A 15,299-nucleotide genomic window follows, 5' to 3' on the forward strand; every position below is an offset into this window, starting at 1 on the left:
CCACAAGGAAAAGCGCTCAACGCTAGTGTGTGATCTTGTATGAAATGTATCTTCCACCTAATATATGTAGCTGACATTAACGCTTATTAATCTGCGCATGCGTTTAGAGCAAATATTGTTTTTGTTCTAAAGAGAAAAGTACCACGAGAGCAAGGGGCTTTCTGAAACAAATATATAGCTTTTTGAAGCGATTATGATAGTAAGGTAGGTACATGCACCGCCCATTTTACGTAGTGCTCACAAGTACCTACCCCATCCTAACCCCCCTTGCTGCAAGCCTAATTAATTAATTGAAATTAATTAATTAAACAAACATTAAAGTTTACACCTTATTTCCATAGTTCCATATTGCCATGTTGCCATATTGCCATGTTGCCATATTGCCATATTGCCATAGTGCTTCAGCGACGTCAACCCCCAAACCATCCCAATAGTACACTCTGCACTAAAAACCGCGTGGAAACATAGTATATAACACTTACGATGCTAGAAGGCATGCCCCTTACATGTTGGGTTCTACCATAAGGAAAACTACCCAATATTTGTGTGTTATCCCGTATGCAATGTATTCCCCACCTAATATATAAAAGACACGAACGCTGTGTAATCTGCGCATGCGTTTAGAGCAAATTGGTTTTGTTCTTGAGAGAATAGTACCACAAGGAGAGCAAGGGGTTACTTGAAACAAATATGTAGCTTTGCGATGTTTATTCCTGACGTAGATATCACACGTTTTACGTAGGGTACACGTGTACCTTTCCCAGCCCACCCCCACCATTTTCTTGTCTCTAGACTAATTAATTAATTGAAATGAATTAATTAGACAAACATTAAAGTTTACACCTTAGCGCTTAAGTGACTTAGTACTATAGCGGCAGGCAGCCCCCGAAACCACCCCAATAGTGCATTCTGTACTAACTAGTGAGACAATCTCAGATAGTGCAGAGCGCAATTGATAGCTCTGGTACAGTAGTCCCATAAGTACTCACCCCTACTCGGTTCACTTCCGGTTTGTGTCTATCTTGGTAGTCTGCTACGGCTTTTCCCCTTTGCAGTGTGTATATTTCAAGGTTGTATTTTCATTCAAGGTCCAAACATTACGCACAAATTAATTACTACTGGTGCTTTAAGTTGATTTTCGTTCATTTTAAATTCAACAATACGCTGAAGCAGCAAACGTGACAATTTAGCTCTTCACGCCAACTTTGTAATTTGATACTTTTGTTTTCCTCGCAAAGCCATGTAATATGAAACCCCTGTTTTCTCCAAAACATAAGGAAGATGTCCTTGTTTTTTGGAGATAAATGAAAGAAAGTTAAATATCTGATGTAGTGATGAAGAAACGGAACAGAGACGATGTTTTACTAAAAATGCAAATTTTTACCGATGAACAAGAACTAATTTAATTATCAGATAGTCACGAAATACCACTTTCTTTTTCTGTTGCCACCTTTGTTGTTAACAATAAAACAATTCAAAATTAACACACAACGATATTGATGGCTGAAAGCTTTTCAACGAAAAGTATTGAAGATAAACAGCGCTACTTGGCCGATATGAATGAGTCTCCTCAAAGACTGATTAAATTAATTTGCGCTTTCATTAGGTGCCACGGCGGCTGCAGCATTATTTGAGCATTTTCCTGGTTTCCTTTGTTACAAATTCACAATTTGCGGAGTATTAACGCCACTAACTTGAGAACTTTTTGGTCTCTCTTACAGACACAATTAAGGCAAGAAATAAACAAGTCGCTAAGGAGAAGCAATATATTTGAACTCTGACAAGCACACTATTGTAGATTGAAAACAGCAGATGATATTTGTTGAACCGACCTGTGTGTAATTCTAAAAGCTATGCAGCCACAGTAACGTTTCACTTTTGCAATAAAAAGGGACAACTGGCGCTACCTGAAAAATAACTGCCGTCCTTGGTCACATGACACGATATATAAAATACTGCGTGTAAAGATAGTTATTACACTAACAATGCTAGAACGCATGCGTCTTACATGTTGAGCTCTACCATAAGGAAAACCACTCAACATTTGTGCGTGATTCCGTATGCAATGTATCCTTCACCTCATATAGAAGCCACGAACCCTAACTAATCTACGCATGCGTTTAGGGCAAATTAGTTTTGTTCTAAGGAGAATGGTACCACAAGGAGAGCAAGGGGTTACCTGAAACAAATATATAGCTTTGCGATGTTCAAAGTTAAGCGACGGCGATGGAATGTGTTTTACGTAGAGTACACATGTACCTTTCCCACCCTACTCCCATTACTTCCTTGCCTCTAGACTAATTAATTAATTGAAATTAATTAATTAAACAAACATTAAAGTTTACACCTTAGCGCCATAGGGCCATAGTGCCATAGCGCCATAGCGCCATAGCGCCTTAGTTCCTTAGCGGCAGGCAACCCCCATAACCATCCCAATAGTGCACTCTGCACTAAAAAGGAGATATCTGAATAATTAGGCCAGTTTTGTGATGTTATAGGAGATAAATAAAGAAGGGAGTCTGTACGTTTCCCAAAAACTTCAAATATTCGTCGAAATATTCTCCACAAATTTACAGATCCCACTATAGAGCCGCCATGCATGTTGGTGTACCTCGGTGGTACACCAACATGGCGGCCGGAAAGTAGTGTAAACATCTGGAACTTACTTTGGCTATCTAGGCGACTGATTATCTGGACTGATCTAGCAAACATTTAAATAAGCACTTTTCCTAACACGTTAACTTCTAAAAAGGCTAAAAATCACGACATAGTTAAGTATATATTTTTCCCCAAACGCGTACATAGCTTTCTGTCACGCACCGCCACAACTCTGAAATTCAAAATGTGCTTGTTTTCGAACGAAGCAAGCAACTGAGCTGGAAAGTTTTTAACTCTTATGCCTGATGAGGATGAAAACGTTGACGGCTCTTTAGTTTTAGATTTTAGAAAATGATGATGTCACGTGCATACCAAGAATACGTAGAAGAGCAAATGTGACAATTTTACTTCTCACGCCAACGTTTGCAACTTGATACTTTTGTTTTCCTCGCCAAGGTATGCAACATGATACCCTTGTTTAATCGAAAATATATGACAAATATGTATTTTTTATTTCCTCACTGCTGTTAGCGAACGGGACTTTGGGCGCGATGCCCAACGAGTTTGCCAAGCAGAAAGGTCTCTGATGAGTCCCTTGGCCGGGACGAAACGAGCTGCGTAAGACTAGCCACGAACAATGTATTATCACAAGTAACTGTCAACTTCATTGTCAATTTTCACTCGTGAATTTGTGCGGTCGGGAATCCTTATGCGATATAAGGCGAGATTGCTGTCATCATTTTGTTAGCGAACGGGACTTTGGGCGCGATGCCCAACGAGTTTGCCAAGCAGAAAGGTCTCTGCTGAGTCCCTTGGCCGGGACGAAAGGAGGTGAGTAAGACTAGCTATATCACAAGTAACTATCAACTTTATTGTCAAAGTCAAATATCTGATGAAAAATCGAAGAGGAACGATTTTGTTTTATTCAAAACGCAAATTTTCATTTCGCTGATAAACAAGAACTAATCTAATTATCAAATAGTCACGTCGAGTCACGGAAGAGTGCGTTCTTATTCTGTTGTCACCTTTGGTGTTAAAAATAAAACGTCAAACTAATAGACAATGCTTTCGATCAACACAACTGTGGAGCGTTCCAAAGAGAATTAATGAAGGTAGAGATCGTTACTTGACCGAAACTATATCCTACATCGGTGAGCGAGTTACCTCAAAGACTGACGAAATTAGTAAGTGCCACGGAGTCTCCGGCAACAATTGCGAAGTTACTAGTTTTACATTTAAGGTCATTCCACTGATATAGAACCTGCACTGAAATTTTTGTGAAACTTTGCCTATTGATTGTTTATATTATAGGAACTTAAATTTTGAAATAAAAATGAGGGGTCCCCATGTTCGTTCAGGAGCAACAGCACCTTGTTTATACCCACATAAATCCTTAAAATAGCATCACGATTGTAGTCACGATTGCTTGCTAAATTCACGTTTCCGGCGATTGCTTTTTGTCCTACACTGAGAATTGGTCCAAATTTAATTTACACAGAGAAATTTATTACTCAATTCAAAACAGAAAAAAAAAATGATAGGTCACCATACTTGATTGCGAGAAAATGACGATTTACCTCTATGGCGAGGTCCAGCTGTAAACAAATAAGCCGCCATTTTTTAATGCGCGCGCGCTAATCACGCGTGAAATTATGCGCAGTAGGGATGCGCAATGCAATACTGGGGAATGACCTTAACTAACGCGGGAAAGTTTCGGCTGCATATGAACTTTTTGCCTTCTTTCACAGAGGAGGAAACAAACAAGCTGCTAAGGAGAAGCAATATCTTTCCATTCTTTTATTTGAGCCCTGGCAAATACACAACAGTTCTAAATCAGCAGACGAAATTTCTTGAATTGAGCTAGTGTTGATTCCAGAAGATACGCACAGTCAGAGTAGCGTTCTTTGCATTAAAAAAAGGAGAGCTGACGTTACCTGAAATATATAGCTGCTATATCCGGTCAAAATGAGAGTGTGGTATCACTCAACAAAAAAAAAAAAGTGCGGAACGAAATTTATCAAACTAGCAAAGCTAGAACGCATGCGTCTTACATGTTGTGCTCCACCACAAGGAAAAGCACTCAACGTTCGTGTGAAATCCCGTGTGAAATGTATCTGCTACCTATCATATAGTCGACACTGACGTTACCTAATCTGCGCATGCATTTTGAGCAAATTACTTTTGTTCTTAAGAGAATAGCACCACAAGGATAGCAAGAGATTTTCGAAAATATATCTAGTATTGTCATGTAATGTAAAGAGCAACGTAATTATGCCCCGTTTTGCGTAGTCCACACGGGTACCTACCCACCCAGCCCCCAGCCCCCCTGCCCGCAAGACTAACTGATTATTTGAAATTAGCTAATTGAACTAACAATAAAGTTTACACCTTATTACCTTGATGAAATATAGCTTTAGCGGACGTCAACCCCCAAACCATCCCAATAGTGCACTCTGCACTAATAAACGAAGGACTTCTTCAATAGCTTCGTTCACCGAACAAGATGATGCGACACCCGCGTTTTATTTGAAAAACAGTCGGGGATCACGTGATGCGTAAGCAACCAATTGGGTAGCAGCATTCATACTTGAATGCCACAAGAGCTTGAATAATAGTTTGCATACAGGCGTTATTTTTTTCGCGCTCTTCTCCTCGCGTGCGCCTTGCACTTCGCGCGCGCCCCGCATTCGCCTCTGTTCGCCTAAAATAAGCAAAAAAATTACCCCTGTTCTGCAGGCTAGTAACTTACCAGCAAGCAAGCATTTCAAAAATGAAGTAACTGATCTAAACTTCAATGGACATTATGATTACTGGCATGACTTCTCATTTATTCGTTGTCTTCATCTACATTATTCTCTTTTTCGATTCTGTCATGAAAACTTTGATCATTTTCATTCCTGAAGCATCTTGTTATTTCTTCAATGGTTTTTCCTTTCGTCTCGGGAACCAGATAGAAGGTAAAAGCAAAGAAAAAGGCCAGCAATGCCATGAAAACCAGGAAAGTGTAAGGATATAACGTTTCCTAAATGAAATAACAAAGATGGTCCTGTTAAAAGCACGTCTACATGTATCTTTAATATATAGATTTAGGCCAGCCTAAAAGCGTAGCTCCTGGGCCGAGTTGTTCAGAGCCGATTAAGCTAACCCATGAAAAGGTAGAATTTTGATTTCGTGTAACTTTGCGGTGAGGTTTTCTGTATATTGCTTGGCCTTCGGTTTTGAGCTTTAATAATCACCATATACACAAAACAAAGCAGCAAAACAACATTTGTATAGAAGAAAAAGTTATAATTCGGTTACCTTTTAACCCTGGGTTAGCGTTAACCGGCTTCCGAACAATCCTGCCCTGTTTTCAACAAGTTAACTGGATATGAGCCCGCAATCTAATCGAAAGCCAGCACTTGGTCAGCAGTCAACTTCAAAAAAACAGGTGTCCTCAATGGGCTGTAAACTTGAGCACGCGATATGGTTAGGTGCATTGGTCAGGGGATACTTTGTTTTGACAGGTGTCATGCAATTGATCATAACATGGATGTCCAATATCAAAAAGGTACATGGTAAACCAAGGCTGCATGTCTCTGTCCTCCTATTATTTGGAGTATGGCCGCTAGTCATGATAACCATGAGAAAATTAACTCATGGGTTTCCTTTTCTTTCCTATATGGGTATGGGGCTCGGCTTGGCGGCCCTTCGGGCCGCCGGAGCTCCGCTATTAGAGAGAGCAAATGCACAGAAAAATCGAGCAAAGCGTGGCCACAGTCAAAATTTAACTTACTTTTATTTCGAGTTTACAGAGAGGTATTTATTTGTTTTCAAAGGTTTTGGGGTTGATTTTTCTAACTACGGTCTACTTTCAGGAATACTTGGGAAAATAGATTTCGCGCTCTCTCTGGCCATAAAATGGCCGAATAAATTGGCAAAAAACAGCATTGCAAAAACGTCCTCGCGTTAACAGTTAAAATTATATCTTCGGGAATTAGAAACTAATGTTAAAAGAAGACGTTTTTGGCACTCTATGTTTGTCTGTTTTTTCGCTTGCAGATGATAGCTGTCATTACGCAAAAACATATCCTTTGATGAAGATTTGACAATAGCCGTTGCAAAGCAAGCTTAAGTCTATAATAGGCCACGTTCGATATATCAATACTCTAACATGGCTCCGAGGCTTTCGGGGTTTCTTTTGTCTCTCAATTCCCAAAAGAGACTTGGATACAAAGAAAACACCATCAAATATAGAAGATTGTCCTGAAAGCCTCGGAGCCATGTTAGAATATTGATATACCGAACGTGGCCTATTGCAAAAAAACTTCGTTATGTGGCCGAGCTCGAATGGAGCTCATTTTATGGCTACCAAGTGTCGAAATACTTCTCTTGCACGAGATATAAAAATTTGCTCGGGTTTTTCAGCGGGCGCTTTGAAAAACACCCCCAAAATCTGAGAATTTTTTCTGAAATTCCAACTAATTTGCATATTGTCACGGGAACAAAACAATGACACGTGAGCGAAAAGCGGTTTAATAAACTGTTGCTTCAGAAAACTCCGCTTCCAGTAGCAAAATATTGATTTTAAGGTTTTTTAATTCGGTTAATCTAATGCTGTGGTGGATGTGGTAACAGAGGAGTACATTATATAAAATTATAAGACAAATTTAAGTTAATCATTGAGACTCGGTCTATAAGGATCACCAGGTCATAGCATATACTTAATTACTGTACAGAATATTTCATGAACTATAATAAATCATCCCTTAAACCTGAAATGAACGCTCGTCTATGAAACCATTAATTGTATTAAGTTCCTGAATATACCCGTAAACCACTCCTCAACAACTATACGGCCAGTATCATGACCTTTTTATTCAGCCTACGTAACGCATGTCGGGATCAATGATTTACTATCACCATTTTTCCACTTGTAAAGTGTTTGTTAGCTGATGCACGAAAATGACATGCAATTCCTAAGAAAATTTTGAAATATTAACAAATAAATTATTTCAAGCGAGCCTTGATTATATCTTCACGGCCATGAATTCCATTTTGCAACTCTCACTCTCACAGGTGTTCGAAGACGTCGTTATGAGGTCTGATTTAGATGTCAATCGATCAATCAATCAATAAACTTTATTTAGAGCGGGTGACACATGACAGTATACACTGATAAACTAGTGGCCCTCTGCTGAAATCTACGAGGAATTATGGAATAACTAAGTACAGTACAAAGTATAAACAATAAAAAGTTACAATATGAAAAAACTTTCAATAAAAAATTACAAATATATACATGTATATCCATAATTACAATGATTTAAAAGTTTCTAAAAATTCCCAACTATATATAATAAATGAAAGTTTAAATATTAAGTTTAAATATTAAGAGATTGTAAAATGGTCAATATTAGCGTATGACCCCACCTTAACGTACTCGACATATTTGCATTTAAAACAGTAAATGCTTCCGCTGGATCTTATTTTAAGGGGTAGAGAATTCCATAATAAAATTGATGATGTTAAAAAGGTTTTACTCCCGTCTGTTTTCCTGTTGTACTTGGGGCAGTTAGTGTTATGTGACCACAACGCGAGGATCTTACTGATGTGTCACTTACAAGAACTAACTTATTACATAGATATTCTGGGCATTGCCCGTTTAGACATTTAAAGATATCACACAGTTTGTTAACATTGATTTCATCATAAAAAGGCATCCAGTTCAGCTTCTTAAATAAACTAACAGTTCGTTCTTCCTTAGTGTTTACATCTAGTATAGTCCTGGCAGCTTTCTTTTGTAATGGCAAAACTCGTCTAATGTTTGCTTTGGATGTCATACTCCAGACTGCTCCGCCATATAGGAACAAGGGTTTTATAGTTGCATTATATAAAAGTATGCGTTCATTGAAAGGTAGGTAATCCCTAATTGATCTCATGACGCCTATACGCTTAGCAAGTTTCTTACATAAATGTTCGACATACTCGTTAAAAGAAATTCCGAGTCACCGTACACTTCAAGTAGCTTATGGCTCGTGGTAGTCTCCAGTATGTTTATGAAAGGTGCTAAACATGGCAAAACCAGAAAACGGCAGAAGGCAATGCGCCTAAAAATTTTTTTAAAAATTTATCCAAAAAATAGCCTGTCAGTTGGGCGATGGCAAGCGAACTATTTTGGCGATTGTCTTAAGTTTGTGAACGGGTTTCCCGAAATATGTCTATAACTGAGCCCGTTTGCACTATACAGACATGGGTGCAGTTTTATCCGTTAAAGTAATTTATTATATGGGTGGCACTAAAAACAATCAAAGTTTGCAGAGTCTTACGTAAAGCTAAAATCGCTAAGTGAAAAGCACCATCGCCAGATCTGTCATGCATCCTGAGCGGAACACCACGAAGAAACTTTTAAGTTATCATTTTAGACACAACAATTACCGAAATATTGAACTCCGTCACAGTTAGTTCTCATCAAATAGATTCTCTCGCTTTAACACAGGCAAGTGTAAATCAACTTCCAGGATCATCAGATGTAAACAATCGGGCGGTCACTGTCGGCAACAGTGTTTTTGATTTTTTTTTTTTTTTTTATTGCAATATCTTACATTACATTACATACAAAAATTACCTACTACTTACAATGTCAACGTAACTTACAATTTAACGATAATAACAAAACTTACAATACTAACATTATTTACGATTTTTTTAATAACTTACATTACAATAATATCTTACATTACAATTTGTTAACAAAAAAGGCCAAAATCAAGACGAGGCAATTGCCTCGTCTTGCCTCATGAAAGCTACGGCCCTGATAATAAACAACTTAATAACCTCGACCGTTCGGTCGTCACGGGAAAATCTCAAACCTTGGCCTACCGTATTGAACTCGCTACCGCTCGGACATTACGGCAAGGCCTCAGTTTGAGATTTTCCCGTAATGACCTCGCTCTCCGTTTTTAAGAAGTTAATAAAACTAGCCGATTACTGATCTTTGAATCCGGGTTGAAAAAGGCATAAGGCAAGAAATTTGCAGCCCAAATACACTTTCATCTTAGAAAATCAGTGCATCATTACACCTGTGAAAACATTCAAATTGAATTATGAAATTGAATTAGCTTTGATTTTCAACGAAAATATCATGAACTTTTACAATGGACCAAGAAACTTGTTCGGTAAATTGTCCAACACTGAGCAAACAGAAGCGGCAGAAAATAGTTTGGCCTCTATACGATAATCGGTGTTTTGAAAGGAACGAAAAAAATAGGTCCGCAGTGCGTACATGTGTGGCTTACAAGATATACTGATAAAACTGAATTATCATGAAAAACTAGCGAGACAATCACAGATAGTGTAGAGCGCAATTGATAGCTCTGGCACGGTGGTCCCGTAACTACTCACCCCTGCTCGGTTCCCTTCCGGTTTGTGTCTACCTTGGTAGTCTGCTACGGCTTTTCCCCTTAGCAGTGTGTACGTTTCAAGGTTGTATTTTCATTCAAGTTCCAAAAATTACGTACAAATTACTACGGGTGTTTTACGTTGATTTTCGTTCATTTTAAATTCAATAATACGTTGAAGCAGCAAACGTGACAATTTAGCTCTTCACGCCAACTTTGTAACTTGGTACTTTTGTTTTCCTCGCAAAGGCATGTAATATGAAACCCTTGTTTTCTCCAAAACACACGGAAGATGTGCTTATTTTTTGGAGATAAAGAAAGAAGGAGGAAAGAAAGTTAAATATCTAATGTAATGATGAAGAAACGGAACAGAAACGATGTTGTTGTAATAAAAATGCAAATTTTCTTATCACCGATGAACAAGAACTAATTTAATTATCAGATAGTCACGAAATATCACTTTCTTTTTCTGTTGCCACCTTTGTTGTTAACAATAAAACAATTCAAAATTAACACACAACGATATTGATGGCTGAGAAGCGTTTCCACGAAAACTATTGAAGATAAACAGCGCTACTTGGCCGATATGAATGAGTCTCCTCAAAAACTGATTAAATTAATTTGCGCTTTCATTAGGTGCCACGGAGTCTGCAGCAATATTTGAGCACTTTCCTGGGTTTTTTTGTCACAAATTTACAATTTGCGGAGTATTAAAGCCACTAACTTGGGAATTTTTTCGTCTCTCTTACAGACACAATTAAGGCAAAAAATAAACAAGCCGCTAAGGAGAAGCAATACATTTGAACCCTGACAAACACACTATTGTAGATTGAATTTGTTGAACCGACCTGTGTGTAATTCTAAAAGCTACGCAGCCAAAGTAACGTTTCACTTTTGCAATAAAAAGGGACAATTGGCGCTACCTTAAACATAGCTGCTGTCCATAGCGCCATAGCGGCTTAGTGCCTTAGCGGCAGGCAGCCCCCAAAACCATCCCAGTAGTGCACTCTGCACTAATGACTATTGAGACAATCTCAGATAGTGCAGAGTGTAATGTATACCTCTGACGCAGTACACATAACACAGTTCCTATATAACCCCTGCCATTCACTCCTGGTTTGTATTGACCTTGCTAGTCAGCTAGGGATTTTGATGAGACATAATCTCAGCAGTGTCTATGTTTGATGTGTGTATTTTCATTCACAGTCCAAGAATAACTTAAAGTTAATTACCGTTTGTCAAGACAGTTCTCGAATTTTACTGTAGTGTTTTACGTCGATTTTTGCTCATTTTAAATTAAATTATACATTTAGGCAGCCAACGTGACAATTTTACTCTTCAAGAAAACGTTTGTAACTTGATACTTTTGTTTTCCTCTCAAAGGTACGTAACCTAAAACTCTTGTTTTCTCGAAAACACACGGAAGATGTGCTAGTATTCTTTTCACAGCTGGAGATAAATGGGAGAAAGTTGAATGTCGGATGAAGAAATGGAAGCGGAACGATTGCTTTATTTAAAACGCAAATATTCTTTTGACCGATAAACAAGAATTAATCTAATCATCAAATTGTCACGGAACAGCACGTTCTGTTGCCACCTTTGGCGTTAACTATAAAACCACCTATATTTAAAATAGACACTGATATCGATTAATACAACTGAGAAGCGTTTCAACGAGAGGTATTGAAAGTAAACAGCGCCACTTGACCGAGATTTTATCCTTCATCGGTGAATGAGTCCCCTCAGAGACTGATAAAATTTATGCTTTCAGTAGGTGCCACGGAGTCTGCAGCAATATTTGAGCAGTCTGTTGGGTTTTTTGTACAATTTGACAAGTTTTAACGCCACTTACTCGGGGGAGTTTCGGCTGGGGGTATGAACATTTTGGTCTCTTTGACAGAGACAATTTAAGGATGAAATAAACGCGCTAGTGTAGTTTAAAAACAACAGATGATATTTCTTGAACCAAGTTAGGCGTTATTCCAAGACACCCAGTTACCCTAGCATTCTTGTATCGTGCTAACGATGCTAGAACGCATGCGTATGACTTATTAGGGTGCTACCACAAGGAAAAGCGCCTAACGTTACTGTGTGATCTTGTATGAAATGTATCTCTCACCTGATATGTAGTTGACACTAAGGCTTATTAATCTGCGCATGCATTTAGGGCAAATATTGGTTTTGTTCTGAAGAAAAAAGTACCACAAGGAAAGCGAGGAGCTTTCTGAAACAAATATATAGCTTTTTGAAGTACTCAGAGAAGTAACGTAGGTACATGCACCACCCATAGTGCCATAGTGCCTTATTACCATATTGCTTTAGCGACGTCAATCCCCAAACCATCCCAGTAGTGCACTCTGCACTCACGCTTGATGGATATGAAATCATTATAGTGAACTCAGTGCTACATGCCTCGTTGGCTATCCATCGTGTCATATCCAACCTGGACTCATGGAATAATTAATGTACGGTCAACAATGTTAATTAAAAAAAATAGCAAAGAAATCATTGTCTAAATCTCCAAATACACTAAGCTTACTTTTCGAACAATGTGATTATGATTTCTAAGTAACTCTGACATGGTAATTTATTTCACTTTTGAATATCTAACTTGGACAAAGAGAAAAGGTCACAGTTCATATTCAAACTGAGGCGAAGAAGCGTACTTACTCAAAAGGGTAAAAATATATTCCGCAAATCGACGGCTTCACAGTCAACTGATCGTTGAATGACCTCTTCCGTGACTTACATTTGTAAACAAGTAATTCCACTAATTCCATCCAAATGTAAAACGATGAAATATATTACCCTCCTGTTTCCGAAAGTCTTGAGAAGGCGTCTGTGGTTTATGTTGCTTTCAAACTCAAGCGGTACTGTCTTTGAATTTGTGGTCACCGATCGAGACATTTTAAACTTCTGACGGTTCAAAGCAGTGAATATTGGCTTTTAAAAGTTCAACGGCTCCTTAGAACCTGCACTGGACACATGGCAAGTCTGTCCTAGCTTTCGAGAGGAACTTTTCTCCCGTTGTCTCGATTTGTCGACTTGCATGAACACCTGAAAGTGAAACAACAATTGCACACGGGTTTCGTTATTTGTACTTAATTACGAAGTTAGATTTTCGATACGTAAAAGCAATGATAAGATGCAGAACTCAAGACCAAGCTCAAAATCAAATACGACTTACCTTTAAAACTAAAAGCAGGGGAAACTAGAGACCACATTGGCTAGTGCGCCGTACGACACAAGACGACGTGACTAACTCTCGAAGACAAATAAATAAATAAATAAATAAATAAATAAATAAATAAATAAATCAGCTCGTACAATAGTGTGGCTATACACATCGTGTAAGCTACACAAAAAAACACCATTAATTGGAGGAGTGGATTGCCCTTGCTCCACGTTCGCCGTGTCTAGTAGCAATGTTGCTCGGAAAGGTAACAGCTCATAATAATTATGTGCTAAATATTTTCCTAAGTATAAGACTACCCATTTCCTGAATCTGAAAAGAATACTGTTTCCAGAGTTTCTAATCTAGTAAATTGGTCACGCGCTGTCCTTACAATGCGTGACCCTCTTGGCATGGAAAAAAGAGGTGAAATCAACAACTCTTGATCAGTAGATCTATTTTTTTGCGTAAGTTAACAGTCCGTCATAGAATAGAAGAATCATGGAGAGCAGTACGTCGTCGTTTATTACCATTGTTGGCGGCCATTGCAGAACTGCCGGAGTTAATGAAAATGGTTCCTTTGCTTAGCTGTAATCGAGATACTTCAAGATAGAAGTCTACCTGAGTCGAATTGAGGATTTCTGGAAGAGTTGTAGCTGCTGTCCACCAAAAAATGCTTTCTCGCTTTGTAATGTGGCAATCGTATCATGACAAGAATTTTGGATTTAAGCATAAAGATGGTACGGTCACACTTGGACCGTAAAATACAAATAACATAGAAAAGGTAGGGTAAACTGCCATTGACAAGTTCCACCCCCCCCCCCCTTAAAAATCTCCAGCGTTAAGGCCCATTTTAATATCGCGTTAATAAAGCGATTGATTGATTGACTGACTGACTGACTGACTCTGACTGACTGACTGACTGACTGACTGACTGACTGACTGACTGACTGACTGATTGAATTGTAATCGTGATCTTGTAATCGCTGTGCGTTACAGCCGATTATGATCAAGGAGCGTCACGGACTGACGTTACCGTGACTTTAAGTCGTGACCCTTGACCCAATGAACTGATCCTTACCAAATCTGGACCGCAGCAGTTAAAAGTAATAAGGACTTTAAGATACGCTACGGCGAGATGCTACTACGGCTACTTTGGCCGTGAGGGACTAGGTTGACGACAGTGTTTTACTTGCCAAACTCAAATGATTAAGATTTTGCTGTACGGCAACGGTATGTGCAGTCTCTACGTGTCTTTACAAAAATGACTACTTTCAAGGAGACCAGAGATTATTCTACTTTCATACGAAATAGGTTTGATTAATTACAATGATTTCCTTCCCCTGTGTCCGTCTCATATCTCCCAGAACTCAGATTTGCCTTTTAGAACTGGATAGAACCGCCTGTAATTCCAACCACAAAACAAAGTATAAACTCTGGTATAAAAAAAGCTCGATTTCAACACGGTCAGGTTGTTCGTAAGATAATCCTTTTTTCTTCTCCCATCGCAACCGATGAAAAAGTTCCTTGAGGGCCTTGTGTCTCAGCTGTGGTACCAATAAGCTTATCTCCAGATACGCAAGTTCAAAGCTCCATCTCTCCGTACGGTTTTGCCCATTGTAATAAATTGCTCCATGCAGTAATTGGTACAACTGTGATTACTTCGATCGAACTGTGTCATGATCAGCTGTAACATTCTCAACATATTTTTCTGTCACATGGCAGAAACAAACATTCCCAAAATGACACTCAAGTGAAAAGGGACCTACGACTCCTAGGTTATAATGACGTGATATTTTATTGTAGGGGCTCAGAAAGTTAAAAAAAAAGTTATAGGTCGATTTTAGTGTTCCCTTGATCCCAACAATCTAGTCAAGAGTTCCCTTGCTTCCTGAAAATAATTTGACAGTATCCCCTGTTCCCTAAAAGTAAATGCTCTTGTTCCCATGTTCCCTAAAACCCCTGGGAGGGGCTCATTAAGACTGGTTTCATTTTTGACCATGGCCGCGATTTTCGAATCTTGCTCGATTTTTCTGTGCATTTGCTCTAAAACGCATTCAAAATATCAAAACAAAACCAACAACAGAAAGGAATACCCGGGTTCCAATGCTGATCTTTACACCACATGGTTAGGTTTCAATAATGAAATT

The 15,299-nt window shown here is 38.7% G+C and overlaps 1 protein-coding gene and 1 long non-coding RNA gene across 3 annotated transcripts in view; both read right to left on the reverse strand.

The window, feature by feature from the left end:
• Positions 1–4,380: 4,380 nt before the first annotated feature.
• Positions 4,381–15,299, reverse strand: part of LOC110040734 (solute carrier family 2, facilitated glucose transporter member 3-like) — an 81,266-nt gene continuing 70,347 nt past the window's right edge. For both annotated transcript variants that reach the window (XM_020745999.2, XM_020745998.2), the window contains one exon: positions 4,381–5,620. In XM_020745999.2, the coding sequence (XP_020601658.2) occupies positions 5,426–5,620 (195 nt within the window). In that variant the 3' untranslated portion in view covers positions 4,381–5,425. The remainder of the gene's footprint in view (positions 5,621–15,299) is intronic.
• On the reverse strand, positions 6,430–15,290 carry LOC149116694 (uncharacterized). Its single transcript, XR_016205449.1, has 2 exons — positions 13,165–15,290; positions 6,430–13,034 (listed from the first exon to the last, which is right to left on the reverse strand). It is a non-coding gene; the product is annotated as an uncharacterized LOC149116694 (long non-coding RNA).

The sequence above is a fragment of the Orbicella faveolata genome, unplaced genomic scaffold (genome assembly GCF_042242905.1).
Source record: "Orbicella faveolata isolate gen_17 unplaced genomic scaffold, um_ofav_v1 contig_12, whole genome shotgun sequence".
Taxonomy (NCBI): domain Eukaryota; kingdom Metazoa; phylum Cnidaria; class Anthozoa; order Scleractinia; family Merulinidae; genus Orbicella; species Orbicella faveolata.